Raw genomic sequence first — 27,430 nt, 5'->3', positions numbered from 1 at the left:
ATGCTGAGGACAAAGAACAAATGGGGGGATGATTAATAAAATACAAAAGAGCAAAGAAAGAAGAGAGTGTGGAAACATTGTGAACCTCACTAAAATGAAATGTTCACACTAAAATGTATAGCACAATTTAACAGAGGGTTTTGTTCCACTTTTTGTTCACTGTGCTATAAATGTATATGATATAACAAAGTGAAGAGATCATGTATCTCGACCATCGACTGTAAAAATGATGGACAGGATAAGAACACCCAGAAGTGAAGCCAGAGGTCACTTCTGTGGTTTTGGGTAGATATTATCATGTGTACAAGTGGTCATTTTTCTAATAAGTCTGTGTTTAGTAAGTTATTTGATTATATAAATTTAAGTGTATTTCAATTGATATGACAGCTTTGATTGGTGTGCCGATGCCGTCACTCCACTTCTGGTCACTACTAGGCAGAATCTGATTGCAAAAAAAGCAAGATAGCAGCTGCCATATACATAATATTTTGGATTCACTTTTGCATAATGGAAGGAAGTGGTAATGCCAAGTCCAGTGTATATACAGTATGTCAAGGATCTAAAGAGATGATAACAGAAAGAACTCATTAAACCAACCAACCTGCAGATGAGCAGAACATTCCTGTGCTGAGGATAAGAAATGCAAGCATCAGGCGGCCAACATGCAACCCAAACTTCTTACACACTGCCCTGTGGCACACACAAACAAACAAGCCAAATGTTTAACTTCTATTCATAAATCCATAAGTAGCTATATAAATCAGCCCCAGATGTGTAAACACAAGTGCTTGGGATGGCTGTTTACATTTAAGAGGAGGGTAAACTCACTTGTAGAAATAGAGCTCACAGACACAGCAGGAGAATGCTAAGACACATCGTACAAAGTAGAACACCAAGACCTGCAACACAATCATAATAGAGGCCTGAAACTGCTGCATAACACTCCACTATGATAATACATTATACATACCTCTATGTGTTAGTGTATGAAATCATACATGGCAACATTCTTTTTCTGAAAAGAAGTGAGCCTGTTTAAGATGATTTACCACTGGTTTTTAGGTTGCAACACAAAAATTATTTCCTATTATGACAACACTGTTGACCTACAGTAAAGAAAAAATGGAAAGCACAAAAGAGCTGATTACACTGTATTTCAGCACAAGACATTTAAAATTCCAACAGTAAGCAATGACATGACAGCAGGTTTGGAAGAATTACCTTGTTTGTCTGTAGAACATGGGCATGCAAACAAGCAGGAAGAGCATGTAGCCATAAGTAAGCGTACGACCTGATGGCGTACAGCGGAGAATACTCCCATGTCTGCATTCCTGTGCCGTACAGCAGGTAGTGCATCTGTCAAACCAGTCATCACAATTACAGACATGAATATTTAAAGAAAGAAAAGAAGTAATTTCCTCAAAAAGTAAAGATGCTGCAAAATTATTATGACACAGATAGAAAATCCCTGGGAGGGTTACAAATATACAACAGCATATCACATTTTAGGGGTAAATCCCAGTTTCCTTAACTCATCATTCCTTGCTCAACCTAGAAGGGGTTCAGTCCACCATCTTTAAAGCTATCCCAAAGTTCTTACAGCTGCTCTGAGAATAGAGTAGGCTGCCAGGAGGAGCCATGAGCAAGGATACAAGACAACAGCTTTTGTGGAAGTCTTTTGTGCACTGACACCAGTGATGGGCCAATCCACATTTTTTAAGTTCCAGATGGATGTCATGCCTCATATGGTGTTATATCAGGTTACGGTGAGTTCATGGTCCAGCGCAAGCTGCCAACTGGATGATGGATCAGCAAGTGGGTCTGCCTTGTCTGTCCGATATCGGACCCAATACCAGTATCCGTTTGTTAAATGGTGACGTAACATTCTATTCTGACATAACATTTGGTTCGTTCTCCTCCTCTCCATATACCAACAGTGTTGTTTTCCCCTTTGTTTCAGTAGATCGGAATCAAAAATCATGGGTCAGCTGTCAAGAAATGGCTACAGTTGATTAGATATTTCAGTATTCTTAAATTAATAAAAAATAAAGCCTATAAAAGGTGCACTGTTTTGCTGCCTTTGTATTGTAGCTGGCTAGTAAACACGAAGTTAATGTAAAGACTATACACTGACACATTTTACGCATTAAAGTAACAGTAAAAGCTGGGAACTATTAAAAACAAGTTAGATATATAACTCATTATATATATATAATGGAATACATTTACAACCATGTATAGCCTAATAATGTTTGGTTATTATGCCACCAGGCAGAACGACAATACTGACTACTCTATTCGAATCTTAAGAATGTAGTCATTTTTATTGACTCTCAGTGATGCCTCGCAAAAAAAGATGTTTTCGTCTACTGGGTGACAGGCTCCGCCACTTCGGTCTGAAGGAGTCTGGACCCAAAAGTGGAATGTTACGTCACACTTAACAAGCAGATAGGATCTCTAACTGACATGCCCCTTTACTGGAAATCAGTTGCATGTCTTTAAAAGCTGTTTCTTCAAATTCCTTTCTCCTCACATTTTTCCCCCACATTATATGTGGGACTAAGATGCAAGAAAATGACACAAGTGAGGAGAAAAGTGAATGTACTTATGGGAATTCAGGTTTACCCTTGATTTACTGATATTAGTGAGCGGTACGCACAGGCTCCCAGTAGTTGAAGGTCTCATCGCAGTCTGAGATGTTGCTGAGCAAAGCTGCACAGAAACGTGCGGAGAGCAGACATTTAAATGCAGTTGACCCTTCTGGAGCCCATACCTGCCCTCCACGACTTACTGGCCTATTTATTAAAATAGGGGGAAAAGAATTAATCACACAGATGCACAAATGCTAAATTCTCATACAACATTCACATGATTAATTTCAGAATCAAAAGGTATTAAATAACATTAAAATGTTTAGTTCTTACATCATCCTCAGTGTATTCAATAATGTATTTGTGTATAATTGATAGAAAATTGCTTTGATTTTAAATAGTCTACTTGGCCCTAATGAACCTGTGTATTGGTATTTAAACATGTACTGGTTGGTGTTTCTAAGGCACCTGCTTTTAATAAAACACTAATTAAGGCCACAATTATGGTAATCATTTCAGAGCATGCCAATTATTATGCCCCTAATTACAAAGATTACATGTTTGGTAGAACAAAAAAATAAATGTCAGCTCATAATAGAAAACAGACAAGGCCTAATTACACAGAGAAACCTATACTAAACTATGTCCACGTACCACTTACTGTGCCAATAGACCTATTATTTATTCCCTTTAAAGGGTTTTGGGGGGGTGTTTTGGTTTATATAAATAAAATCTGTCTTGACTTGATGCACAGTGGTCTTCCACTACTCATATGGTTCCAGATTTCGCAATTACTTGCCTGTTTGTTGTCTGTTTCAAGCTCACACCTCTGCCCTGCTTTCTTTTAAGTTAAACCAAAAAATGGTTTATACAAATGTTATTTAAATTTATTTGTCTTAAGCAGTTATCCTACTTCTTAATCAGTATTGCTACACACGAATAACACGATTAGAATTAGTGCAACAATCACTGTTACTAATATTATTAGTAGTAGTAAAAGTAGAATCATTTAAACATTGCAATCCCAAATGAATGTGATGTCTTCAAATGTTATGTTTGACCAGGGCAAAATGAATATGACAAAGAAAAGCAGGAAATCTTCTGTGAGAGGCTGAGATCAGAAAATATTTGCCATTGTTTTAGTATTTTTGCTTATAAATGACTGACATACTAATTGAAGATCAAAATAGTTGGGGATTTCTGTCAAATGACTAATCAACCAATTAATCAGTTAATTATACAGACCATGCTAGAATACTGTCTACATGTGCTTAAATTGAGCGACCAATGTCTGGCCCATTTTTGAGCAGGTCTATGTCATTCTCCACCATCACCACTTCCTTTAGTACCATCGATTCATAAGAACATATCACACTGTATTTTACTACACATAGTGTTTATGTTTCTTGTGACACATGAAATGTGAATCCTTGAATCCGTAACTATGGAGTTTGTAGTTTCTAGTAGTGTTTTCATTGAGCAGATTGCAAAAGACATATTTTTAAAAACTGTCTGACACTACATTATCAGTGGAACAATAGTAATTTACTTCTGTTATTTACCTATGTTCATTACAATGACCTCCCAGATGTGGACAGCTGTGTGCTTGTCCAGATCATTAGTGATGACAGTATTTTAGTACCATTTCAGTGGTCTTTACAGTAGCAGTGTTAGCCTACACTGCTGTCTGTGTCTGTTAGTTTCCTCTTGTTCACGTCCATCAGATTAGTTACATTAGTCGGCTGGGCTGCAGCTCAGCACTGATCCTCACGTTATACTATTATGACACGTCACCTCACAAACTGCCAAACTGCCTTTCAAAGGACTTCAACAAAATGTCAACAATAGTAGCCAATGATTTTAAATTATCGATTATGTCCATGCTGAGTATGAGTGAACCCACTAGTGATGGCAATAGTAGCCTGCCAACGTTAACCATGAATCTGGCAGTGGATGGAGAGAATGAATGAAGCTGGACAGGTCATTCAACTAAGTTACGTTACGTTACTCAAAACATAAACCATTAAGCTAGTTATTAATGGAGCAGGAACATTACTTAACATTCTAGTTCAAATTACTGTAAGCACATAGTCCCGTGGATTGTGAGGTGGACGTTGTCAACAGTTGTTACCATGTTGTTATGATGATAACTTGTTTAACATAGCAAAGTTGCTAGCTAGCTACCTAGCTAGCTTCCCCTGCTCAGGTTGTCAGTCAGTCCGGCGATGGAGCGTGCAACGCCTCTCCTTACGGTTCATACTCACTCTTGCCGAGGGTCGGTTGTTTTGCTGTCATCACTGACTTTCTCCTCTTTCGGTGGCCGAGTTTCGGCGGAGACGTTCACGTTGTTTGCATCTTGTCTGCTGCCTCTCCTGGTTCGCTGCCGGAGCGCCTTGGCCGCCATGTTTACCGACGCTGCTCCCGAAGTCGGACTTCGTTCATTTTCGGCGATGTCCGGTTATTGACAGTTCGTATCTTATGTGACTGAGTCCGAGTCATAAAAAAAATTATGCAAAACTGGACATAAGTAAATACAACCCCTGGACTGTTACTGTTCTATTTCATGAACATAAAAAAACAAAGCAGTATTTAAGTGCCCTAGGTCAGTAACTACAAAGTCCTTTGTGGTACACATCACAACAAACTCTCCAAAGGCTTCAGCTTTCGCCTCTTGAAATAGTTCACGATGGACCTGGAGCAACGCTTTGGATCAAGCACTTCTCAGCTGGACTTTCTTTACTGACCCTATGTTTTTATGTACTGATTTAGTAGGGTGTCCAAACTCTGCACATAATACAATTACCTATTGCATTTTGTTCTTGTTTTTTGAAGTTAATGAAATAAACTGTTACCGTGCGTTAACCTTTCATTTTGAATGTTTCCTGCAGGGATTGTATTTACTTCACTTTAATACACAATACATCTGCATACTCCTGAACAAAAAGCGGACTCAGGGTGAAACCTCTCTGTCAAATGCTCTCTGCAATATTATACACTGTTTTCACTTATTGTTCATATATTTATCAGACAGGCTGAACACATACACAATATTAATGGAGAAGCTATTTTGCTATATATCTTTTTTTTTTTTTAAATCATGTCATGAGAATAGCGGCGTATAACCCTGACAAAGTATGTTACACAGCACATGACCAAATTGAATTAATTAAAATACTTTGTTTGATAAACAAGAAACAGTCAAGTTGTTCCTACAAACAAGGGGCTGTTAGAATTTTTTGGAAGACCCTAAAGTGGACATAGTGCTCAGTCGATACATTTCCAATTAGTCCATTCCCATGAGTCATGTTCATTACAGATCTACTGAACATACAAAAGGTGCCATTTGTCTACAGGCAAGCATACATAGTTCTTTCCAGGAACATATTAGAAAGATATTATTTGTATTTACCCAAATGTCTCAAACATATAACCTTAGTGGAATAAACTGCATTTGCTGGTTACAGATGCTATTACAACAAAGATTAATGATTTCACAACAATTTTATCACAAAGCACTTGCCTTTATGCTTGTCACATTAAATACTACATGACCTTTACTATTTTATATTATCAACAGCCCACACATTTATCTTAAATAACAGGTTTGTTGTATAATAAAATACACATAGATACACATAATTCTTTGTTTCTCATTTCAAGGCATACTCTTAACAAACAATGCTTCCATACTGTAAAACACTGTTCATCTACAGTTTTGCATATTCTATGCTTCTAGTTAGCTTAGTAGTCACAAACAGACCTGTAATTATAATGTCTGATGTCAAATCCCTGTTCCTCTGAGAGGTTAAAATGTAGCTATCTGATGGTGACTTTCAACCGAGAGGAAAGTAAAGACTCCAGGTGTTTGTGAAACTGGAGGGCTTGTGTGTGTGACAGAGCATGCGTGTGTGAACGGTAGATGAGTCTGTAGCAGTAACTTGTCTGGCTCAGGTCAGGATGTGAGAATGTATCAATGAGTTTAACTTGCTCCACAGTCTCAAGGCTGGCCTCTCGGACCACGGCGTGGAACTTCTTCTCCTCCCACGTCGGTCCTGTCCAGAAGCTGATGTCGAAGCTGAAGTGCTCGGGGAACAAGGAAAATGGCTGAAAAGGAGTCCCTGGTGATGGGCACAGTGCAAACTGCTTTAAGAAGCGTTGGTCATGTGACCACAGCAGCCTCCAGTCAGGGAGTGAGAACAGGAGCACAGCAAGAAGGTCCAGATTTAAGGACACGGTGATACTGACATGGCTAATGTGTTCGCCTGCATTGCTTGCGAACACCTTACCAACCAAACCCATTGGCTGTGCCATTAGACGCAGACCTCCCTGTTCTGTAACCAGACAGACCCCATAGGGAGTGAGCAGCGTTTCCAGCCTCTGTCCAAGCAATTTGATTGGCTCACATTCTGAAGGGAACACACCTCTGAGGAGAAGCTCATGAAAGGCAGGCAGAGCCCAGAGGTTGACAGGTATGTTCCTGAACACAAGGCCACTGATGCCAAATAACAAGCTGGTAACACCATTACAGCTTCCACAGGCTCCATCCTTCTTATTTCCTTCAATTGTAACACTTCTGTTATCTTCATCATTCTCCCCAATACTCCCTGCATTATTAATAAAATGTCCTTTTTTAGCTAGAAGCTCTTCCATCTGAGGGAGCAGTGATGGACGCAGAATATAAAGAGCACTTTCCCCTTCAGGATCAACTTCGAGAGCACATGCAGGCCTTAGACTTTCAGATCCTTTGTTCCTCGCCCTGTCCACTTTTTCAGAGGCAACACATGAGGCTACCAGAGTATCTTGTGTATCTGTGTCCCCCTCACTGTCCAAGAACATCAACTGATATTTTTGTTTGTCTACAGAGGTATGAGTGTCAGAGTTGAGGTCTTTCTCAAACAGGTGGACCCAATTGCGATGTGTACTGTCTACAATACGGCAACACTTCTGCAGCTGTTTGGCCGGGAGGAGGAAAGGAAGGGTCTCTGTTGTCATGGAGACAGACCACTTCTCCGTCAGCCCCTCAAGAAGAAAATCTTGTACCAGTCTGACAGGGTGAACAGAACCTGAGCAGAGAAATCCCCTGGTGAAAAATAAAAGACAATAAGAAAGGGGTTTCTTTGCATCTGTGTCTTATTACACAAATAGCATGAGTCTTGGTGTTTCTGTACCTGAATATGAAATCACTGAGTTCAGCTGGTATGGTGTACTGGACCTTCCCTCCTTCAATAACCTCCTCCACCTTAAGCATCTGAGCAGAGGTGTAGGGGAGGCTGCGAGTGAACACATGGAGCAAAGCTTTCTCCACATGAAAGCCCTTATCCTGGCTCCTGTGCAACATCAACAATATAATCAGACAATTTCACTATGCAAGCACACATGGAAAACACACACACACACTTCTGTTTCTATTTGTACACTCACCTTTACTCCTTACCTGTATCCAGTGCACTTGTAGCTCTGGTATCTCTCACTTTCAAAAGGCTGGATGTCACTAAGGATTAGGTGTGCTTCTGCTGCCATGGCAACCACCTGCCAGCTGTTGTGCCACTCTCGCTTCGGCTGGTCTACTGGTGTCCCGCCTTGACCATTGCACAAGGAAACATGAACCTCCCCATCTTCAGCCAACAAAGGAATGCAACTGGAAGCACAGAAAAGGAAACACAAGTATTCAGGACATTTTCATAAAGATTGTAGACAACTTGGGATAAATTGACACTAATAATAATCCTAATCTTTTTAACAATACATTTTTTGAGAAATTTAAATATGCTTTTTCTTAAAAAAGCACTTAAAGGAAGAGGCCAAATTTCAGTCTCGATGCAGTGAACTGAACTGTTTTCACTGGCTGACATTACGTATATACCACAGTAATGCTGAAGAATTCACGTGAAATTGAATCCCACGGGTGTAGTTCTACCTGAGGAAGAAGTTTTTGAGAAGTTCTCTGTTCTTTTTAACCCCACTCTTTCTCCCGCAGTGGGGAAAGTTGAACACCACACGGTCAAACACACGGCCCTGCAGAGATGCACATTCCTTCAGTTTTGTGCAGTCCACGTCGAAAAGCACAGTCCCACCTGAATAACAAATACAAAAAGTGTCTCTAAGTGTGGCCCTGTAAAATGCAGCTCAGTTATGAAAGCACCCACAAACACGTACCCGAGTCCTTGATGATCTGAATGTTAATGGCTGCACCTTCATGCCGCAGTGCCTCATCCTGTTGCTGCAGACAAGTGGCCGTTATGCTGGTCTCTTGTTCAGCGTGTAACTGGCTCACAGCGGCAGAAAACGAGAAGTTCCCTTCTCCCACCAATAATATTGACCGCGAAGGAGACATATTCAGTCCAGCTAGAAATGTAGAAACTAAAATTCCCCGAAAGCCTGGCCAAAAAAATCTATCTCCACCTTTTACAGCTCTGATTGCGAAAGGAAGAGTTGCGCGTAGGAGCGACAATGACCACCCTGTCCGCTTCACGGTCTAATATATGAGGAGAGTGACTGCATATTTTAGTAAGCAAGGTCCATATCTGGTAGTTAAGACCCGGCAAAGTTAAATGACACAAACTATATTAACGCTAATGTAGAATACAATGACTGAACTTCTCCTACTGCCCGAACCCTCTTTACCGGCGTTCTCAAAGCTAAAAAACAAATGCATTTTAATTTAAAGTTATCTAAGAGAAAATGTATAGTTGTTATTTTAATAATATTGCAACTAAATTGCCGGTTTAATACATGTAATTATAAAAGTTTACATTTTTAAGTCCACATAATTCAACTCGTGTTTTCAGACGGGCATATTTGCAGGGTGGCGCATCACATCTGGAGGAGTGGGGGTGTTTGCAGCATCAGTTGATCCTAGCATCAGTTAGTTTCTCATTTTTTCGTTTATTAAACGACTTGACAGTTTTTCGGATGTGCATCTCTCAGTTCATATTGGGATTTTAAGATCTCTTGATAACGTTGGAAGTAGGTAGTAAAACAACTAGGGTGTTTGCTGATGCTTAGGTCATGCTAGCTAGCGGAATTGCCGCACCTGCACAACAGACAGCTTTACATGATGCACATAGCCATAGGCACCCCTGCAATCCGATATAAAACCAATTTAAAGACCTACCAAAATAAATAAAAAGCATAAGCTTTTATTCTCCATTTTGCTCTCATCTTTGATGTCATTAACTTGTGGATACCTCTGGGATACCTCTGTGGGTGTAGGTGCAATAACAAACCTTTAAATTTCCTGTGTTATCCAGGGTCAGAACATTGTCTATACTCCATGTAAATGTCATCAGGCTCAACTGACAACCTGTATCATATTACAGGGCATGCATTACACTAGTCTCTGCTCTCTTCATATAGGACAAAATCTGGGTTTAAAAAGTGCATGTACTGCTGCAAATTATATAATTTAATTGGTGAAGGCATCATCTTAAATCCCTCCTTTGTCTCCTTTTGTTATATAGGAAGTGTTGTGCCCACATGGGCAGCGTTCTGGCTTTGTCTTCTGGTCCAGGCCATCACAACTGGCCTTTCTCCACGGACCCCCCTCCTTCTCGCTGGGATGCACATCCTGCTCACTGGGACAGTCCACCATCCTGGGAGAGGAGAGATGGTCGCCTACCCAACCCAGGCAGCTTTCACTCTCTCCACAGGAACTGCAAAGGTGTATCTGGCTAGAAAGCAAGAACTGTGACATACATACACACTAGGCAATACAAAAGAATCATGCAAATTGCATGCTCATTGCAACAAGCACTTTGTATAGATGTGGACAAACATGTTGGTACCCTTACACTTTATTAAAACAATGCTCCATTCCTCTTTAAAATGTGTTGAAATGAAAAGATTTTTTGTCATACATACTGTATCTGCATGCCTTTGTTGTGGCATAGAATAAAACACAGACACTGTAAAAATACTGTAGATGAATTTGTTTGTTCTACAAAGATATTGATATTTCAAGCAAGCTGTTCTGGTATCTTCAATTTTGTAATGAGTCATTGAGCATATTTAAATTGCCTCAAAAGGGTGTGCTACAAAATGTTAGGTTAAAGGTCCAAATATTTTTCCCATGTCTTGTGTCTTCTTGTTTTAAGGCCACAACGGTTTTCTTGAATGTACATTGGCTGCCAGTGGTGACAGAAACACTGCCAGTATTGTCTTAGTGAAACAGTATGTTTATATCCACACCAAAAATTACATGCAGTTTGCACTCTCAAAATAATTTGTAAAGTTTTTCTTTGGTATGGTACCCATGTAAAAGTTTTAATTATTTTAAGAAAAAGCTTTATTTTTTTTTTTGTCATTGTGACACATACAACGAAATTTTGTTTGGAGCCGAGGGCCCTGGGCTGCCACCTGTGCGCTGCCATCACGGGCAACTTGGGGGGTTCATTGTCTTGCCCTAGGACACTTCAACATGTGGACTGCAGGCACCGAGATTCAAACCTTCAACCTTCCGGTTGGGAGAAGACTGCTCTACCCACCGCACCATTGTTGCCCCCCATTGTCAGTTTTTCTTGACCCAATATCAGTATTCTCAAGCACAAATCAAGCTGTGTGAACTGACTTAGACTTAATCTGTTTATCTAAAAATGGAACCGTGTTGACTTGGGCATTTCTGAAGTCAGTTTGTAGTGGTGAACAATAACACAGTTGCGGAGCATATAGACATATTAAATGTGTTGTTAATGTTTTTGCTCTGTTTTTCTCCCCAGATGTTTTTCCTCAACAGATTGAGGGAGTTAAGATGATCGTCAATAAAACTCTGAGCAGCTTCTTCAAGGTAACTCTTCCGCCCATGTTAACTGGTGTGTACAATAAGGGTGTCAAACGTTTATATTTTAAAATGTTATAATTCTGATCATGATGCATATGTTTGCTTCCAGGCCAGTCATACTCTCCACCTCAGCGCTGTCAGTCCGTCATACTATCGATTCCACGTGGAGCATCTGCAGTGTGATGATTACAGCAAGGACAAGGTCAAGCACAAGTCATCAGATAATAAATATGTTAACACTGCTTTATCTTTAATGTGCTTAGCTGTATAGAACATTTGAAAACAGATAAAGCTGCTGCCTTTTTTAGTTGAAAGATTGCATCTTCTTCTTCTTCCTCACATTTTAGGATGCCCCAGCACTGATTGGTGAGATGGACTCTTCGGGAAGTCTGAACGCTCATGCTCTGCTGCATCTCACAGAACGTGTACGAGCCAGAACAGTGTTCCAGGTGAGGTCCTGATGTCTTTCTCTTTCCGTAACGTAATCTGTTCCATCCCATGTTCAGTCATTGTTTCTGTAAACATCAGTTACACCTCACCTCCTGAACTTTTGATTGTTTTAGACCCAACAGTCCCACTTTGTAACGTGGCAGTTTGAGACTGAGTACAGAGGGAACGACTTCACTGCTGCTGTGACAGTAGCCAACCCAGACATCCTCAGAGAGTCAGGTGAGCAGTGGAATAATAAGAGCCTCACCTGAGCATCACCCAGTTTTACAGTCATCAGTAGTATCTGCATCAAAATGCTGTGTTGACTCACTTATCTTTGTCCAGCATAAACAATAACTGCTTTGTGTTAATTTTTGCCAGATTTCTTATTGTGTATTTTGTGATCCTATCTGTGATTCTTCTGTGTATTTTTCTCTTGGATAGTTATCCTTGTGGCACACTTCCTGCAGAGTGTGTCTGCTGGACTGGTGTTAGGAGGGGAGCTGGTCTACCATCGGGGAAGAGCAGAGGAAGGAGGAATTCTTACTTTGGCAGGACAATACTCAAGTGAGATTTTCTTTTGATTTATGAGTCTACTATAAACATGTGATTGAATTTAGCTGCCATATTTTCTGATATGTTTTGGTTGATTTACCACCAGCATCTCATATTTTTCGGGCTCTTCGTGCAGGACCAAATTGGGTGGCGACGCTGAATGCTGGGAAAGGAGGTGCCCATGCTAGCTATTATCACAGAGCCAACAAACAGGTACAGCCAATACCACCATACTGTATAGACACAACATTTATTTTATGTGCATACTGCAAAAATGCACGTGTGTGTGTGTTCACCAGATCCAAGTTGGAGTAGAGTTTGAGGCCAGCACCAGGACACAGGAGACCACAACCTCTTTTGGGTATCAGATGGAACTGCCAGAGGCCAACATGGTATTTCGAGGTATGTTTCTTTATGAGTAACATGTCATGCTTAATGAAAACCATTAAGAAACCATACAGTATATGAGACCTTTTTCTGGGTTTGTATCCAGGTATGATAAACAGTCGGTGCATAATAGGAGGTGTGCTGGAGAAGCGTCTTACCCCACTCCCTGCCACCCTGATTATGGGTGCCTTTGTAAATCACAGAGGTGACAAGCTGCAAGTGGGGCTAGGTGTCAACGTGGGATAATCCTCCACTAAGCCCTGGTGGCATTACAACTCACTGACAGGACAACCAGCCAGAAACCAGTTTCAGACCGGTTTCAAACTGATTTCATGATTTGATCTTCTGAGGTTTATCCGCCTCTGTAAAGCATTTGGAACCACTCGAGTAGCGTGGATTGTTTGGGTGATGAAACCCAAATGTCTTCTTAAATCCATGCATCTCATCCTGCAACCTACCTCTCAAAATGGAGATGATGTTTTGTGATGGGCTGACAGTAGGAAGACTGGATTAACATTTTGAGGGGCTCACCATATGTGATTGATGAGTTACTGTCTCTGAGAAAGCAGACTGCGCATCACCTTCTGGACAGTGTACACAAAAAGGAGAAGAGGCCTAATGTACTGTTAACTGAAGACAAATACATTTTATACTGTAGGTATTCATAAAGGAGCTAGATGTATATAGGTTGTATTTAAAGACAGTGTTTTACATGTCTTAACCCATCAACTAGTATGTTTATGTACAGTGTGCCTGACCTTTCTGCTGACCATTTTCTGAAGGACATTGTTGTTTATAAAACTGATTTATGCATTTTCCCATCTTCCTGGCTACATTTGTGTCAGTATTATTTGAAAATTGTTTTCTTTGGCATCTGTCTTCTAAATTGTGAATATTGGCGCTTCCGAAAGAGTTGCTGCCCTCAGCATAACACTAACAGAGAAAAAATAAAGCTGAGTAAATGTGCACTGATTTTCCCAAGCCATTCCTGAGAGCTGGCTTCCACCAACCGCTGCTTAGAGGGTCAATCTAAAAACAAAGTGGTCAACAGAAATCTCAGCTCTCTGTGTTTTAGTAAATTAGGGAAATCAGTATGATCTCTAAAGCTGTATATGAGTAAGTTATTGTTTGAACATCTTTTTTTTTCCAGTATGTGAGACTTCCACACATGAACATGTAGCCCGTTGACTCTAAGAGAAATGGTGCTGTGCCATATAAACCCTCCTCCAGCTGAGGGATGTCAGTGGCTGTGCACTGAGTCCATGGGGCTAGGACTATAATGTATGTACAGTATATAGATGAAGACATGGGGTAACACTGACCTGTATGCAACCTACACCGCTCACGCTGCTTCTGGACGTTTCCAGTCCCATTTAACATATGAAATGTTGCACATCTTTTATTTATACATTATGTAATATAAGTATGGAGAGAAGTAGAAAGGGTTGACTGTCTTTTTGGACTTAATTTATTAAAGATGTTATTTCTGTCATTGTTCTTTTTTTTCTTCATGATTAATATTTTTATAGTGTTAACAACAGATCAAATTACTGCATGTTATATAAAATGGTTCACTTGTAGTGAAAAACAAAATTAGCGCCTAACCCTTAGCGCCATGGTTCTTATGAGCCACCTTTAAGTCATTGTTTTGGTTGTTTAAACATAATTGTGCTTCTAGCAAGCTAAAGAATCAGTGGTTAACACTTTGTTTTACAGGTACGCTAGTTCCACGTAGTTTCATGAAAGTTTTCTGTAAAGAACCATGCGATTTGGTGCTAATTACAGGTAAATAAAGACAAAGTTCTGAGACTGTTTTTGTAGTTAGTCCACTGAGTTGTGTTAAATTTACTTTTTGCTTACAGGTGAATTTTCATGAATGAAATTACTCAGTTTAAACTTCACTTAATATTTGCTTCATTTATACTGAACTGCATTGTTGTTTGTAGACAAATTTCACCTTCTGTTTTCTGAATAAAAGCCTCAGGTTATTTAACATTTCGAAGTATACCAGCGGATCTATTTTATCTATAATTTGTACCAAATTATATGGTTCTTTCCAGGACTTGATTTTTTGGATATTATTTGGAAATCAACTGGAATTTACAGACCTGTAAAATAAAGTGTTACCGAGTCAAATATTGTTTGTTTCCCAGGAGTTTTTAAAAAGACCTAAACAAAGCATAAATGAGAATATAGGACATTTAACACATGGCTAGAGAGCTACAAAAACACTAAAGGTTTCATGTTGCCCCATGTCTGCTATTGTTCACCATTACAACGTTATTAGGTCAAAATATGTCAGAGGTTTGTATTAAGTTCCTCTTTTTGTGCTTCAAAGTGTTGTAATTGAGGAAAACTATGCTCTCGACTGTGTTTTCATGCTGCAAAAACCTGATATATTGTACAGATATTACCTGGATGCACCAACCATGCCTTTGGGAGTGTGTTAGGATACTGTGCTTGTGTTTGGCTAAGCCTCTGACTTAACTCAGAACTCATCAGAAACGGCGATTCTTTCTATTATCTATGTCTAGTCTCTCGCCTTTGTCCTCTCTGGACACAATCGAGGCCCAGAAACCCAGTATTGAAACGTTCTCAGATTCCATCAACTCACTCTATTCTTGTAAATTTGCATCTTTCCATTAACTTTGTATGCAGTTGCACTAATAATACTCTTTTAGCTCTCTGTAGGAACACACAGCCTGACCAAAAACATTTAAATAGTGTAGCTTTAAGATTCTATGGTTAAAAAAAAAACAACCCAGAAATTGTAAAACATCCATTACAGACTGGCTTTAACATTTTAATATAAAGTCTTAGAAACTGAAATTACTGATACACTTGTTACTGTACATCAATGTATATAAATATATTCAAATACATTCAAATTCAGATATGAGGTCTGTAAACATTTCACATGTTGATGCTGATAACACATTGCCGTGTTCATTATCTGGCAGCATAAGCTCACAGTGGCAAGGATAAAGAGTGATACTTCCCCTTAAACTGCTGCTTCTTCTCTCTGTCATTTGTCCTTGAAAAAAGAGAAGAATCTTTTCCCTACTTCGCCCTTCATTTTCAAAGACTTGCTTCTTTGGAGTCCTGTGCTTTCTTTCTGTTCATCCTCCTGTGTCTCCTCCTGCTTTTGCTGCACCTGTTGATTGATCACCAATCGCATGTCCTCCTGCAACAAAATGAAAATGTGTTACAAAAAGATATTATTTTGAATTTTATATCCCTGGACACTTATTCACCTGCCAGGCATCCAGCTCTTGAGACAGCGTCACCTTTTGTTGGATGGTGTTGAGAAGCTGCTGAGTTAATGATTCTTTCTCCTGTTGCACCATGGCCAGTTGTCTCTCTAGGGAACTTTACATTTGTATTCAAATTACCAAAGCATACCATATAATCCTGTAGGTTCAACTAAATTGAATGAATTCAACAAATGTGTTGTTGTGCAGCATTACTTGTAACTTGGATTTCCAGGATTGCTTCTAAATGGTGCGATTTCCTCCCTTAAAGACACCAGCTCTTCTCGTTGAGACCGCAGCTGTGTGCAATTCAAAGGCATACATGACCATTTAAAAAATGTCTGCTTTTAATAATAATTTCTATCGGATATACTTTTACAACAAGAAAAAAAAAACAGTAAACTAGTTTAAAAGTCTTGTTCTTCATTAAAATATCAAGAATATTTAAATATGGCTACTGGTGTCACCCCTGCCAGAGTCAAAATGTGATGCGTGTCAGTATTAATGAATGAAAAATAAAGGAGAATGATAAATCGGTGCCTTTAATACAGCTAACAGTTTTATGGTGCTTTATAACTGCTATCCGTCAAATAAATTTGATATTATATCATGTATGCAGCATGATATCTGCATTCATTTTTCCCATTGTGTTGCTTGTGAACTAGGCTACTTGGCATGATTTGCCTCAGTGGGTGGGTCCTATGTCTTAAACTGTTGCTCTTTTGCTTTTATATGCTAGAGTAAAGAGCATATACAGCTATATTTGTTCATACACATAGTAGCAAGAATTTCCACCCGCTTCAGGTTATTTTAACCCTCTCTGCTCAAGTCAAACACCATGTTTTTGTTTTAGAAGTCGCTGTGTATTTGAGAACTGCATGTACTTGTAAACAGTTCAACATACCTCCTCTTTCAGTGTTTCTATCTCATCATCTTTTGCTTGCAGGACTGTGGAGTGAGCTAGAAGAGCCTCCTTAGCCTAGTTAGCAGAAGAGATACACGACAAGACAACGGACACAGGGGTCATTCAGGTCAAAACACTTATTACTAGGTGTTAGTGTTTAGTATCAGTCTCACACTATCAAAAGAAGGATGCCAGTATAGGGTCAAAATGACTAAACACTAGCAAAGGTTAGTTATTGTGCACCAGTTAGTGTGTTGTCTCTGTGTGTACCTGTGATTGCTGAATTTCGCTAAGTAGAGACAAAGGTTGTGTGAGAGTACTATCCAGGATGCTTTCTTCTCCCAGGTTCAGAACCCTTTGCTGCAGAGAGCGATTCAAGGTACGCAACTCAAACACCACTCCCTGCTCCTGCTCTAGCTATATATGCATACAAACACACAGAGAGTGAGGCAGGCACAAGTACACACACACACACGCACACACACAAACAGATCAAAAGCTTCAAACTTTTGTTTCTGACTTCTGTTAGTGATCGCTAATGTCTCATGCTGCAGTCACGATTCTCTTCCTGTTCCACTAAACTTCATCTTTCAATGCCACAGTCCTTCTTAAATACCAGCCAGTCATTGATGCTCACCTCTGCTTCCTTCTCTTTTAGTTTGACCTGGAGTTCCGTCAGTCTCTCTCGTAGTCCCTCTCTCTCAACGCGAAGTCTGTCACTGTCCTCCTGTGAAGCTTTTAGTTGCTCCTCTATGTGTGACAGCCGCTCTAACAAGACTCTGTTCTATTGGAGAAGGAGGGACAGATGAAAAAAACACAAAATATATATAAATCGTGCAATAAAAGAGGTGAAATAAAGTGTTTACTGAAATTATTGCCATGTTTACATTAAAAAAATGAACACTCTAGCTGCTGGACTAAGCCTCTTTTATATATGGTGAACATTTAAATATATTTCATTCATTTAATTTAGTCCAATAAACTTGTTTTTGATGCTTTGAAATATGGATATTTACTGTACGCCCCTGAGCCTGTTAAATCTTGGTGAGTTTACTTACTATTCTGCTAATAATTCCATCTTGCAGCACAGCTGTAAACTTAACAAAATAAGGACTTTAAATTTGATTCAAACTGACTTATGTCAGACTTTACTCACAACGGACTTGACCTAACTTGAAACTTTAAACAAAAACCTTTAAATCTCAGTCTACTGACTTGGTAAAATCCCCAAATAATTAGGAATAATGCTTTGATAGGACTTTGTTTCATTAGTATAGGACCAAGGTTAACACAATGTTGGAATTAAAATGTTCAAAAGCCATGTTATTTAAAGGCCAGCATAAAAGGACCTGCAGTAAAAGACTTGCAACTGGCTTTGAATTTGCTCCTTAGGGGTGACTTGATTTGGACTTGCCTCACAAGGTTTACTAACTGCTCCTTACTTTCATGTTGTATTATAATTTCATGGTAGTTTCATAGTATTGCAGTGTTCTTGTGTATGACCTATCTTGAAGCATTTGATATAGCATAATATGTTCATGACTGTCACACTCAGCCTGTGCCAGTGATTTCTGAATGGTTAAGTGTACCTCTGCTTGTACATTCTGTAATTGCGTGAAGCTGATAGTTCGGCTAAAAGATGATTCTTCCATGTCTTCTTTGAGGGAACGAAGCTCAGTCCTCAAGGCGTGTTCCAGTGTTACAGCCTAGTTGGGTGGGAGACAGATATACCGAGAAAGTCTTTTGTTCAATGAAAGACAAAGACAGAACTCCCTAAACCTGCTTGTCTGCATTATTCCTGCCTACGTGACTATGACTTGACATCACAAAAACCCACATGCACAGACACACACACATACACCTGGATTTTGTTCATTCTAACAGCATAACTATGATGTTTTCTTGGTGGGACTGTCACTAATGACAGGGTTGAGGCAGCCTGATCATTGGTAGTATAAACTAACCTCTGCTAGCTGCTCCACCAATCGTTGGTTATGATTGTTTAACTGAGTCAACTGCTCACTCTCATCTCTTCGTCGGCTTTGCCCCTGGCTGTGATATCGCTCCAGCTCAGCCTTCAAGGCAGCTACATCAGCTGTCAGCTCTGCCTCTTTTTGCCCAGATGCTAGTTCACTCATCTCCAGCTTCCTCTGAAGAACATGCTTCTCCTGCTGTAAAACCTGAGACATTAAGCACAACATTAATAGGCTTCAAGGCCACATGAAGATGTCAGATTCTGAAAGCAGATGGATAACTCTGTTCCTGTGTTCATTTGACTTGCAGCTAAAGCATTTGAAGAGACCAAAATTAGATTCAGTGATATTCACTGAAAGGCCTCTTTATATGTCATAACAGGAACATCTGTGCTATTAATAACATTATTAATAACATTAATAACACTTGCTCTGTTATGTTCAAGGTTCCAGTAAGCCATTGTGATCCTGAGCCAGCATGCACTATACCAGGACCCTGAAGCTAAAGCAAATAAATGGAATTCAGCCATTAATTTGATTATTGACACCTGTGCTTTCCTACTGGCACATGACACAATGTTTTTCATTTACAATAAAGGGCTGTCCTGTTGATTTTTTCTCACCAGGTACAGATTTATAATGACAGCGTAAGTCACAGGAAAAATACTTAAAGAAAACCAGAAAACACTACAATTGTGAGTGCTTACTTTACTAACTATAGTCTTAGATATAATACTGTAATTAAATATATTTCCCCAGCGATGAAAATCTCTCTGCATTTTAACTGTAGCCCACTGTCCAATGTCAGATTTTTACATACCAGTCCCACACATGTGTATCTGAATATCACAGACAAAAGTGTCAGAGTAGTATGTAAGAATGTAATCAATAGAAAATGTATTTTATTTTTTTCACAACATTTTTGTAATGCCCCCACATTTAAATGATATATTTAATGTCAGTTTAACATCTGTGTTTTTAATCCTATGTATTTGTTGAATAGGATGGGATATCTGTAGTTTCTATTGTACAGTATGAGGTGTACTGTGGACTTTGCTCACTCATTTGCTTGTTTGTGGTTTTAAAAATATTCAATGGTCCTTTTGTTCCCTTCTCACTACAGCTTTTGTTTGCATAATTGTGACACCGTTATAATAACGCAGTTTACAGTACCTCCACCTCCCTCTCTCTCTGCTCCAGAGAGGCTGCCAGCTCCTCATTTTTCTCCAGTAAAGCCTGTCCCAGTTCTGCAGCCAGTATCAGATCGGTCTCTATCCCTCCTCCATTGTCAATGCTACCAGGAGAGGATGTGGATGAAGGCATAGTTAGAGACAGAGAGACTGTGGAGGGTGAGGAGAGAGGGAAGAAAGAGTCCTCCAGGCTGGGAGAGGGAAGACTGTTTTTCCTGGTGGTGAACATTGTTGACAGTTGCACGTCTGTTGGACTCAGTTAGAAAGCATTATCCTAAGCCTTGTAATCCACACTCATACAGATGGCTGCTGGACAGCCATTAATCTTTTTGTAAAATCAGGAATCCTTTTCTTTTCTTCTTCTTTGCTCTGATCTGGAGCGGTTTGATGAGTGTGTTGTATAACCCAGTCTGTCTCTGCCAAATGTTGTTTTCACTGCCAGTGGTCTAGTATGCTAGTATGGTATCCTTTTCACAGACAACTCTGTGGGCAAGAAAAGATTTTCAATAACACAGAAAACAAAGTGATTAACTGTAAATTTCAGGATATGTATGATAAATTCTGCAAGTGTCAGACAAGTTTGTTGTTGTTGTAGTGATATTATCTTACATGGCCTTTAAGGAGATCTTTTGTCTGACAGGTGCTTTTGTTCCTCAGAACAAAATCTCAGCTCCACTTTTAGCTTTGTTCTGCTCCCCTCCCTAAATTCCAAAGGCTCTGTGGTTCACTAATAACGCTAAATACAACAGGAAATCTGGCGTGTTAAGCTAACTGATTTTAACAAAATCATTAAGAGACAATTGTCCACCTGGCAAGTCTTAGTTAATACGTTTTAGTAAAGTCTTTGTAAGTAATAAGACACTGGTACTGTGTTATGTCCAGTTCCTGCAGGGTCATGTTCATATGACTTCTGTCTAAAGAAACTAAATTCTGGTTATAATGCAGTCGCCATCTGATATCTCAGGCTCCCCTGTCATTTTCTGTCTTTAAGCTTAATCTTATTCTCTGCCTTCTCACCTGTTAACACAACCCGCCACCATGGATTCATGCTGTTTATCCTATTTAAAATACCTTAAAAACAAAGTAAGGATTCTTACTTTAACATGATTTGTTTTCATTATGAGAACTGACAGACTTTGTTTTACCAAAGGAACAAAAATTAAATCTCTTACCCGTCAGTTCCCAGCCAACTCACACCAAACAGGTATAGTCTTCCTGTTTAGTAAGTGTGCGTGTGTGTGTGTGTGTGTGTGTGTGTGTGTGTTTGGGAGTGTTTGCACAAGGGAGGCTCAGCTGGTTTCCTTGGCAGTGGAAACATAAAGTATGCAAATACAGCCAGTGGCTCCACCTCTTGAGCTGAAAAGGTAAAGAGCACAAACAGAGGAAGGATTTCTCTGAGAGACAGCACAGAAGATCCTGCTCTGAGTAGGGAACGCATAGGTTAACTCTGAGAAATATGTTGAGACAAAGTCTAACACTCTGCTGTTGGAGTGGGAGTGACACAAGGTGAGAAATGGAGAGAGAGGAAGGTCAGGACACAAGCAGGGGTCTGTCCAGTCTGGCCCTCCTCCTCATCCCAACATCCTGTTTACCTGCTTGAAGGGTTTGAAAGGAGCTCTGTGTGTGTGTTCATGTTTGAGGCAGGGGGTAGGGAGAGCAGAAAAGGGGACTACCGTTACTATACCTCCTCCTCACAGACACCAACAGAAGGGAGCAATAAAGCCTACAAGACGCTCATCAAGCAGAAAATAAGACCATTAGATCAGTAGATGCATTCTCACAGAGACATGCCTTGTAAACTCTGGCTTGCTCTTTCACTGTGGCTTTTGCTGCCAACTTCTGAAGCTGGAAGGCAGATGCCAAAACTTTCTGACAAGAAACTCTGCGCTGACTCTGAATGCAGTCGTAAGTAGCTCACTTGCTAACTTGTTTTACTCCTGGTCACTGCTGTGCTAGTTAACTATGATGTAATCGTGTACTGGAAATGGTAATACACATGCTGATTTTTTTTTAATTTTATAAAAATAAAATTAATATTATAAGTCCTGTAAATGTTGCCTCCTGTCTGTCAACAACTAACAAGAGTCTGCCTCTATATTTCTGCACAGATCCCATCTTGATAGCTCGTGCGCTGCAGGACTACTACCCTGGAGACTGCAGGTTCATCCCCATCAGGCAGGGGCAGCTTGTCTATGTTTATGCAATGCTGAAAGACAGAGGGAACCTCTTCTGGGCTGGCAGTGTAAGTGAAACGAACATGCATATGGGATAATAAATAAATTAAGTTTCACTCTACATGTAAAAAAGATTTAAAAGGTCATGAAGATGTAACATTCACCTCTCAATACCTTCTGTCTGTGTCATCTGTTTGCAGGTACAAGACTCCTATTATGGACAGCAGGAGGCTCGCATTGGCCACTTCCCCAGCAGCGTAGTGGAGGAGATGCACCTTCTCATGCCAGCCAACAGTGAAGTCAAAACTACTGTAAGTGAACACACACACATGTACATAAATGTACGCACAATGTAATGCTTTCTCCTAATTATATCTTTCTTATTTCCAGAAATGGGACTTCTACTGTTACTAATGTCACGTTCAAGAACAAAGAGAACAACGTTCCTCTCAACTATGTTGATATATATATCCACACTCCTGCTCTACACAGCAATAAATGATTTCATTATCAAAATTTCAAAGAGCTGAAGCAAAAAATGCTGCTGTTTAATGCTTTGTCTGTTGTATTCATTAATATAAACTTTTTCTAGTCTGCATTCTCTGTAATGCTCCATTATTTTGCTTATATTTGTTTGCCGTGTAACAAAATGGCATTAGCCCTTATGCATCCCTAAGTACATTTTTATCCAGAGGGACACTTTTGGGTGGATTTTAAAGGATGGCGTGAGGGTTAAACAAAGTTGTTGTTTTTTTGTTTTTTTTTAAAAAGAGACAAATATAAATTGTGATTTATGCAGTTTGTAATACTAATACATTTTCTTGATGATTGTGTAACACAAAATAAAAAACCTAATATGAGTGACATTGGCAGTATGGCTTAATGGAATATATAATACTACAAAACATCTAATACTTTTTTTTTTAAATAGCAAAATATATATTTGTGAAAATATTACTTTTATCTAGGTGTACTGAGTATTTACAATAAAATGAATTAGGAATATATGCAGCGTAAAAGCAGGAAATAATACTGGTATTGCAACTACTGTATTTGCATGTTTGTTACTAGAATAACAAAGAAATTGTAGTGTGGAAAATGACACATTTTTCACCTGAAAACTTTTCACAAATCCCAAAATGGACATGTTGGTAAATGTTACTTCTTCACTGAAATAAGCCAATTTAACTAACTTTTGACTGAAAGATTACTATGATTGTTATATAAGTCTAGACCTGATAAAAACCAATAAAACCCTCTGCATATAATATGTGATGGTTATTGTTTTAAGTCACATAAGACAGCAGCTTCATTCATCAGCTTCTCCCTAGATGTACTCTGTATTGTTATGTGACATTCCACTGAAAACAGAAATACTATAGACAGAGAAAAGCACACAGCAGGCCAGTGATTTTGAGTTTCAGTATTTATTCTGTTATGGTGTTTTGTGTGTTAATATGCCAGAAGCTTGCTGCCAGTATAAATGGATGATTTGCATCTACAAGCACAGACTGTAGGAACCCACTCTTGCATACACACACAGACACATCCTTAGCAGCTCATAGGTCACGACCCCCAGTGAAAAAGGAGCCAGTGATGAAAGTTGTCCATCTCCAAATATCAACTCATTTCATTGTCCACTACTTCCTCCCCTTTTCCTCCTCTCACCTGGTCCAGAGTCATTTTATATATCTTTTTTAATTGAACTAAAAATGATTGCATATGCCTCCAAAGAACTCCCTTCTTGTCACACATACAGAAACCTTCATTCTTCACTCAAAGAACCAACAAAACAAACTGTATTGTAGATACAAATAAAGTTAACAATTTTAGTTTTTTATTATATTAATTTTGAGAAGAAGCCTTTTTTTTTAATAATCAGGATAATCACCTTTATTTGGCCAAGTATGTTACACACAAGGAATTTGTTTCCAGTACAGAACTGAGGCAGCCATCTGCAGCGCCAACTCACACCGATGGCTCTAACCATCAGGGCACAACTTGGGTGTTCAGTGTTTTGCCTAAGGACACTTCGACATGTGGACTGCAGGCGCTGAGATTCGAACCACCGGCCTTCCGGTTGGGAGATGACTGCTTTACCCTCTGATCTGCCTTAAACTGACTTTTAGCATTTCTCTGCATAATTAATAGGTACTTCAAGCTACTGTTTGGGTTCAATAAACAAATACAATTTTGTCACTAAAGTGCAGGGCCAATACAGACACTAACATTCAAATGCTTGAGGGAGGATAAGTGAGGCCTTTGAAATTATGATTAGTTAATCTTCATTGTTAACATGACAAGTGGTGTGAATCGTTCTCGTAAAAAGGGATTGTTGAAAGACTGATTCTCTAGGCTTGTAAAAAATAAATGAACTCTCAACTCACCTCACTGTCTGAAAAACTTAACTGCCCAGTCAAATAGGCTTTTTTTTAACTGTTCATGGCCTTTGGTTTTAAAGCCCTGCTGTCTTAACGAGACATCAGGTTAAAAGTGAGTTAGACATCAGATGCTGCTTTATTAGAAGGCATTTGCACTTAAACTTTTAGACGTGTATACCCTGCCCGTACAAGTATAGAACTGCCAACTAACAGGTTAAATATAAAAACAGGCAACACTTGGGGTTAGTAGTGAAACTGGAGCAGCAGGCTGTGCTCTACATTTTCTGTTTCTTAGTTTCATCTTCACAGGAAATCGGAATAGTGCGCTCTGGGCCAGGAGATGACCGGGGCGCAGTGATCATCAGCATGCCATCATGTGACAGACTGGAGGTGACATCAGCACCTGACATGCCGGCAGGAAGCCTATACTTCCTCAGAAATTCTCTCGACACAAAGCCGTGGTCATCCTGGAAACAGAATTAATCAATATGTCAGTGAAGTGTCACCTAATCTGTTTGGTTTGACTATTTCTGCAGATCTCTCTGGTCTCTCCAACCTGTCTGTCTTCATGTTTGGCATGTATCATGATGAACTCATCGTTGACTTTGACAGACAGCTCATCAGGGGTGAAATGCTTGACATCCAGATAAATGACAAAGCGATCTTTTTCCATACGCATCTATACAGACAGTACAGCTGTTAGGAGAAGTACTGAGGAATGAGTGAGCTGGGCATAAAACACACAACAGTGTGTTATTGTCACCTCAGTGCAAGACACTTCTAAATGGCTGGCAGCAGTGACATTTTTGACTCAAATATAAATTCATCAATACAAATCATACACATACATTTTTTTTATTTTAAAGCATTTGATCATCTGTCACATTACAGTATATTGATTATGATAACTGATGTATTTTAAGATATGTTTTCAGATAGCAGTCATTCATACGTATATGACAGTTTAATTTACGGAAACTGGTGAATTTAACTTTACCTCACTGTGTTCATTGTCGTGCCAGTTGAACCAGCGTGTGAACGAAGGGCGCATCCAGGAGAAGGGCCACATCAGGGGCCAATCAGTGAGAGGTTCTGCCAAGGAGAAGTCAGAGGGTCGATGCGGGAAGGCTCGACGGTGCCAGGGATGCTGAATGGGGATATCCATGATGAGATTTTAAGGAAAAATGAAAAAATTATTATGAGGGAGGCTAAGTCTTGGTTTGAGATGGGTGCTGCTGTGCTCCCCTGCGCCACATTTATAGGCCTTTCCCTCCCATCCCATCCTGGCTCTGCTGCTGTTCATGTCCTCTGCATCCCCCTCCCTTCTGTAACCTCCCATGCACACTTGCATAGTGACTCTGTCAACAGGCTGATCTTTCTGGAACAATGATGTCAACTGTTTTTCCCCTCCACTGGCTTCATTGTGTCATCTGTCTGACTGTGACTGGTTTGTCTCTCTCTCTGGCTCTCTTGGTTGCTCCCTTCTGCTGGTCATGAGGTGACACTGGCTCGAAATACTGCTGATGCCCCCATACTCATTCCCCTGGATATGCCCCCATCTTGTGTGTGTGTGTGTGTGTGTGTGTGTGTGTGTGTGTGGCAGAGTATTAACTTACTGTGCTGCCAGTGCCAGAAGATTTAGGTTTGTGAATGGAGTGGAAGTGTGTCCGAATGGGAATTGATGAGTTTGTATGGGAAAGCATTAGGTGACAATCTAAGCATGTATCATTTTGCTATGAGCTCAGATGAAAAATCCATCCATCCATTGTCTATACAGCTTATTCCTGAACAGGGTTGCACGGGGCTAAAGCCGATCCCAGCTGACATTGGGAGAGAGGCAGGGTACATGTAGACAAAACAACCACACACACTCACACTACGGGAAATTTTGATTCGCCAGTCAACCTAAGCTGCATGTCTTTGGACTATGGGAGGAAGCCAGAGTAACCAAGAGAACCGATGCAAGCACAGGGAGAACATGCAAAAGATGAAAAATATAAACTTCTAACTGTGAAACAGTTGTGCAACCCAAATTTCTTTCTGTCTCTCTGCTTCATCCTCCCAGTCATGTGTGCTCCAATGCAGGAGAACTTGACACACCGAACTTGTGCTATCTGCAAGCACAGAAACTTACACCATCATGTAACCATTATTATAGTGCCACTCTATTCTCAATCACAGACCAAGATTTTCTTGACAACAAACCCTGCAAGATTCAAAAGGCAGCTTTAACAAAAGCAGGACCTGGGAACTGTAAGTGTGTGACAGCTATGCAACAATTTCAGGATAATAGTAACACAGTACTGGATCACAGTAACAACAATTACAAGAGTCAACAAATGAGTAAAATGCAATATTTGTCTACAATTTACTAACATTACCCAACATTAAACACCATAACTACTGGTCATACCAGGCCAAGTAAGACTGCAGCAGTAAAACCTCAAACTCTTATTGAATTGAGGAGTGCATCAATTTAGCATCTGACAGAATAAGTCACCCTGCATTTCACCGCATTTATAAATGTACAGTAAACCATTCTGATAGGTACCTGACAGGATCAACTACCCTACTTTTGACCACATTTATGGCTGATAGGTAGCCTATTTCCAACAGAGGAAGAACGTCCTTGCTTCTTCTGACCTCTAATTTTGGAAAACTCTGCTGAGAGATAAAATTTGTTTGCAGTTAATTCTTCTGACCTCTAATTTTGGAAAACTTGTTTGCTGTTATTAGTAAGTAAGTCAATAGTTTTGAGTTATGGGGCATCTATTTTGCGTAACAAGGTATTTCTGTATGTGTCGTGTAACAGGTAATAG

The 27,430-nt window shown here is 39.7% G+C and overlaps 6 protein-coding genes across 10 annotated transcripts in view; 2 read left to right on the top strand and 4 right to left on the bottom strand.

Moving 5' to 3' along the window:
* Positions 1-5,079, bottom strand: part of alg9 (ALG9 alpha-1,2-mannosyltransferase) — a 9,538-nt gene extending 4,459 nt beyond the window's left edge. The window contains exons 1-5 of the mRNA XM_020598528.1: positions 4,856-5,079; positions 2,660-2,795; positions 1,222-1,356; positions 829-899; positions 594-690 (exon numbers count right to left, since the gene is read on the bottom strand). Coding sequence (XP_020454184.1) covers positions 594-690; positions 829-899; positions 1,222-1,356; positions 2,660-2,795; positions 4,856-4,995 — 579 coding nt within the window. The 5' untranslated portion in view covers positions 4,996-5,079. The remainder of the gene's footprint in view (positions 1-593; positions 691-828; positions 900-1,221; positions 1,357-2,659; positions 2,796-4,855) is intronic.
* An 881-nt stretch (positions 5,080-5,960) lies between these two features.
* fdxacb1 (ferredoxin-fold anticodon binding domain containing 1) lies at positions 5,961-9,197 on the bottom strand. Its single transcript, XM_020598343.1, has 5 exons — positions 8,748-9,197; positions 8,509-8,665; positions 8,026-8,229; positions 7,760-7,918; positions 5,961-7,671 (listed from the first exon to the last, which is right to left on the bottom strand). Exons 1-5 carry the CDS (start codon positions 8,923-8,925, stop codon positions 6,408-6,410), a joined length of 1,962 nt encoding a protein of 653 aa, XP_020453999.1. The 5' UTR covers positions 8,926-9,197; the 3' UTR covers positions 5,961-6,407.
* A 189-nt stretch (positions 9,198-9,386) lies between these two features.
* Positions 9,387-14,673, top strand: LOC109959358 (mitochondrial import receptor subunit TOM40B). Of its 4 annotated transcripts, none has more exons than XM_020598638.1 (10): positions 9,387-9,455; positions 10,052-10,251; positions 11,306-11,373; positions 11,477-11,569; positions 11,715-11,816; positions 11,931-12,036; positions 12,241-12,363; positions 12,458-12,564; positions 12,651-12,753; positions 12,845-14,671. In XM_020598638.1, the coding sequence occupies exons 2-10, from the start codon at positions 10,068-10,070 to the stop codon at positions 12,982-12,984; spliced, it is 1,026 nt and encodes a 341-aa protein (XP_020454294.1). In that variant the 5' UTR covers positions 9,387-9,455; positions 10,052-10,067; the 3' UTR covers positions 12,985-14,671. The 4 variants fall into 4 exon arrangements, with proteins under 4 accessions (XP_020454294.1, XP_020454293.1, XP_020454292.1 ...); XM_020598637.1 differs by having other exon boundaries at positions 9,408-9,799; positions 12,845-14,673; XM_020598636.1 differs by having other exon boundaries at positions 9,408-9,557; positions 12,845-14,670.
* Positions 14,674-14,818: 145 nt separating this feature from the next.
* On the bottom strand, positions 14,819-20,499 carry bicdl2 (BICD family like cargo adaptor 2). 2 transcript variants are annotated; one of them, XM_020598634.1, is made up of 9 exons: positions 20,040-20,499; positions 18,858-19,073; positions 18,483-18,599; positions 17,531-17,677; positions 17,164-17,310; positions 16,894-16,968; positions 16,206-16,288; positions 15,993-16,107; positions 14,819-15,922 (listed from the first exon to the last, which is right to left on the bottom strand). In XM_020598634.1, exons 1-9 carry the CDS (start codon positions 20,283-20,285, stop codon positions 15,764-15,766), a joined length of 1,305 nt encoding a protein of 434 aa, XP_020454290.1. In that variant the 5' UTR covers positions 20,286-20,499; the 3' UTR covers positions 14,819-15,763. The 2 variants fall into 2 exon arrangements, with proteins under 2 accessions (XP_020454290.1, XP_020454291.1); XM_020598635.1 differs by lacking the exon at positions 17,164-17,310.
* Positions 20,500-20,527: 28 nt separating this feature from the next.
* Positions 20,528-23,096, top strand: mia (MIA SH3 domain containing). The gene is made up of 4 exons (XM_020598640.1): positions 20,528-21,961; positions 22,165-22,298; positions 22,431-22,541; positions 22,621-23,096. Exons 1-4 carry the CDS (start codon positions 21,826-21,828, stop codon positions 22,642-22,644), a joined length of 405 nt encoding a protein of 134 aa, XP_020454296.1. The 5' UTR covers positions 20,528-21,825; the 3' UTR covers positions 22,645-23,096.
* Positions 23,097-24,206: 1,110 nt separating this feature from the next.
* LOC109959280 (alpha-crystallin B chain) lies at positions 24,207-25,932 on the bottom strand. Its single transcript, XM_020598513.1, has 3 exons — positions 25,609-25,932; positions 25,168-25,290; positions 24,207-25,078 (listed from the first exon to the last, which is right to left on the bottom strand). The coding sequence occupies exons 1-3, from the start codon at positions 25,774-25,776 to the stop codon at positions 24,887-24,889; spliced, it is 483 nt and encodes a 160-aa protein (XP_020454169.1). The 5' UTR covers positions 25,777-25,932; the 3' UTR covers positions 24,207-24,886.
* Positions 25,933-27,430: the final 1,498 nt, after the last annotated feature.

Source organism: Monopterus albus, unplaced genomic scaffold (assembly GCF_001952655.1).
Source record: "Monopterus albus unplaced genomic scaffold, M_albus_1.0 scaffold38.1, whole genome shotgun sequence".
In the NCBI taxonomy this organism is placed as follows: Eukaryota; Metazoa; Chordata; class Actinopteri; order Synbranchiformes; family Synbranchidae; genus Monopterus; species Monopterus albus.
The sequence above is the reverse complement of the archived record's forward strand: the minus strand, read 5'-3'. Positions and strand labels throughout refer to the sequence as shown.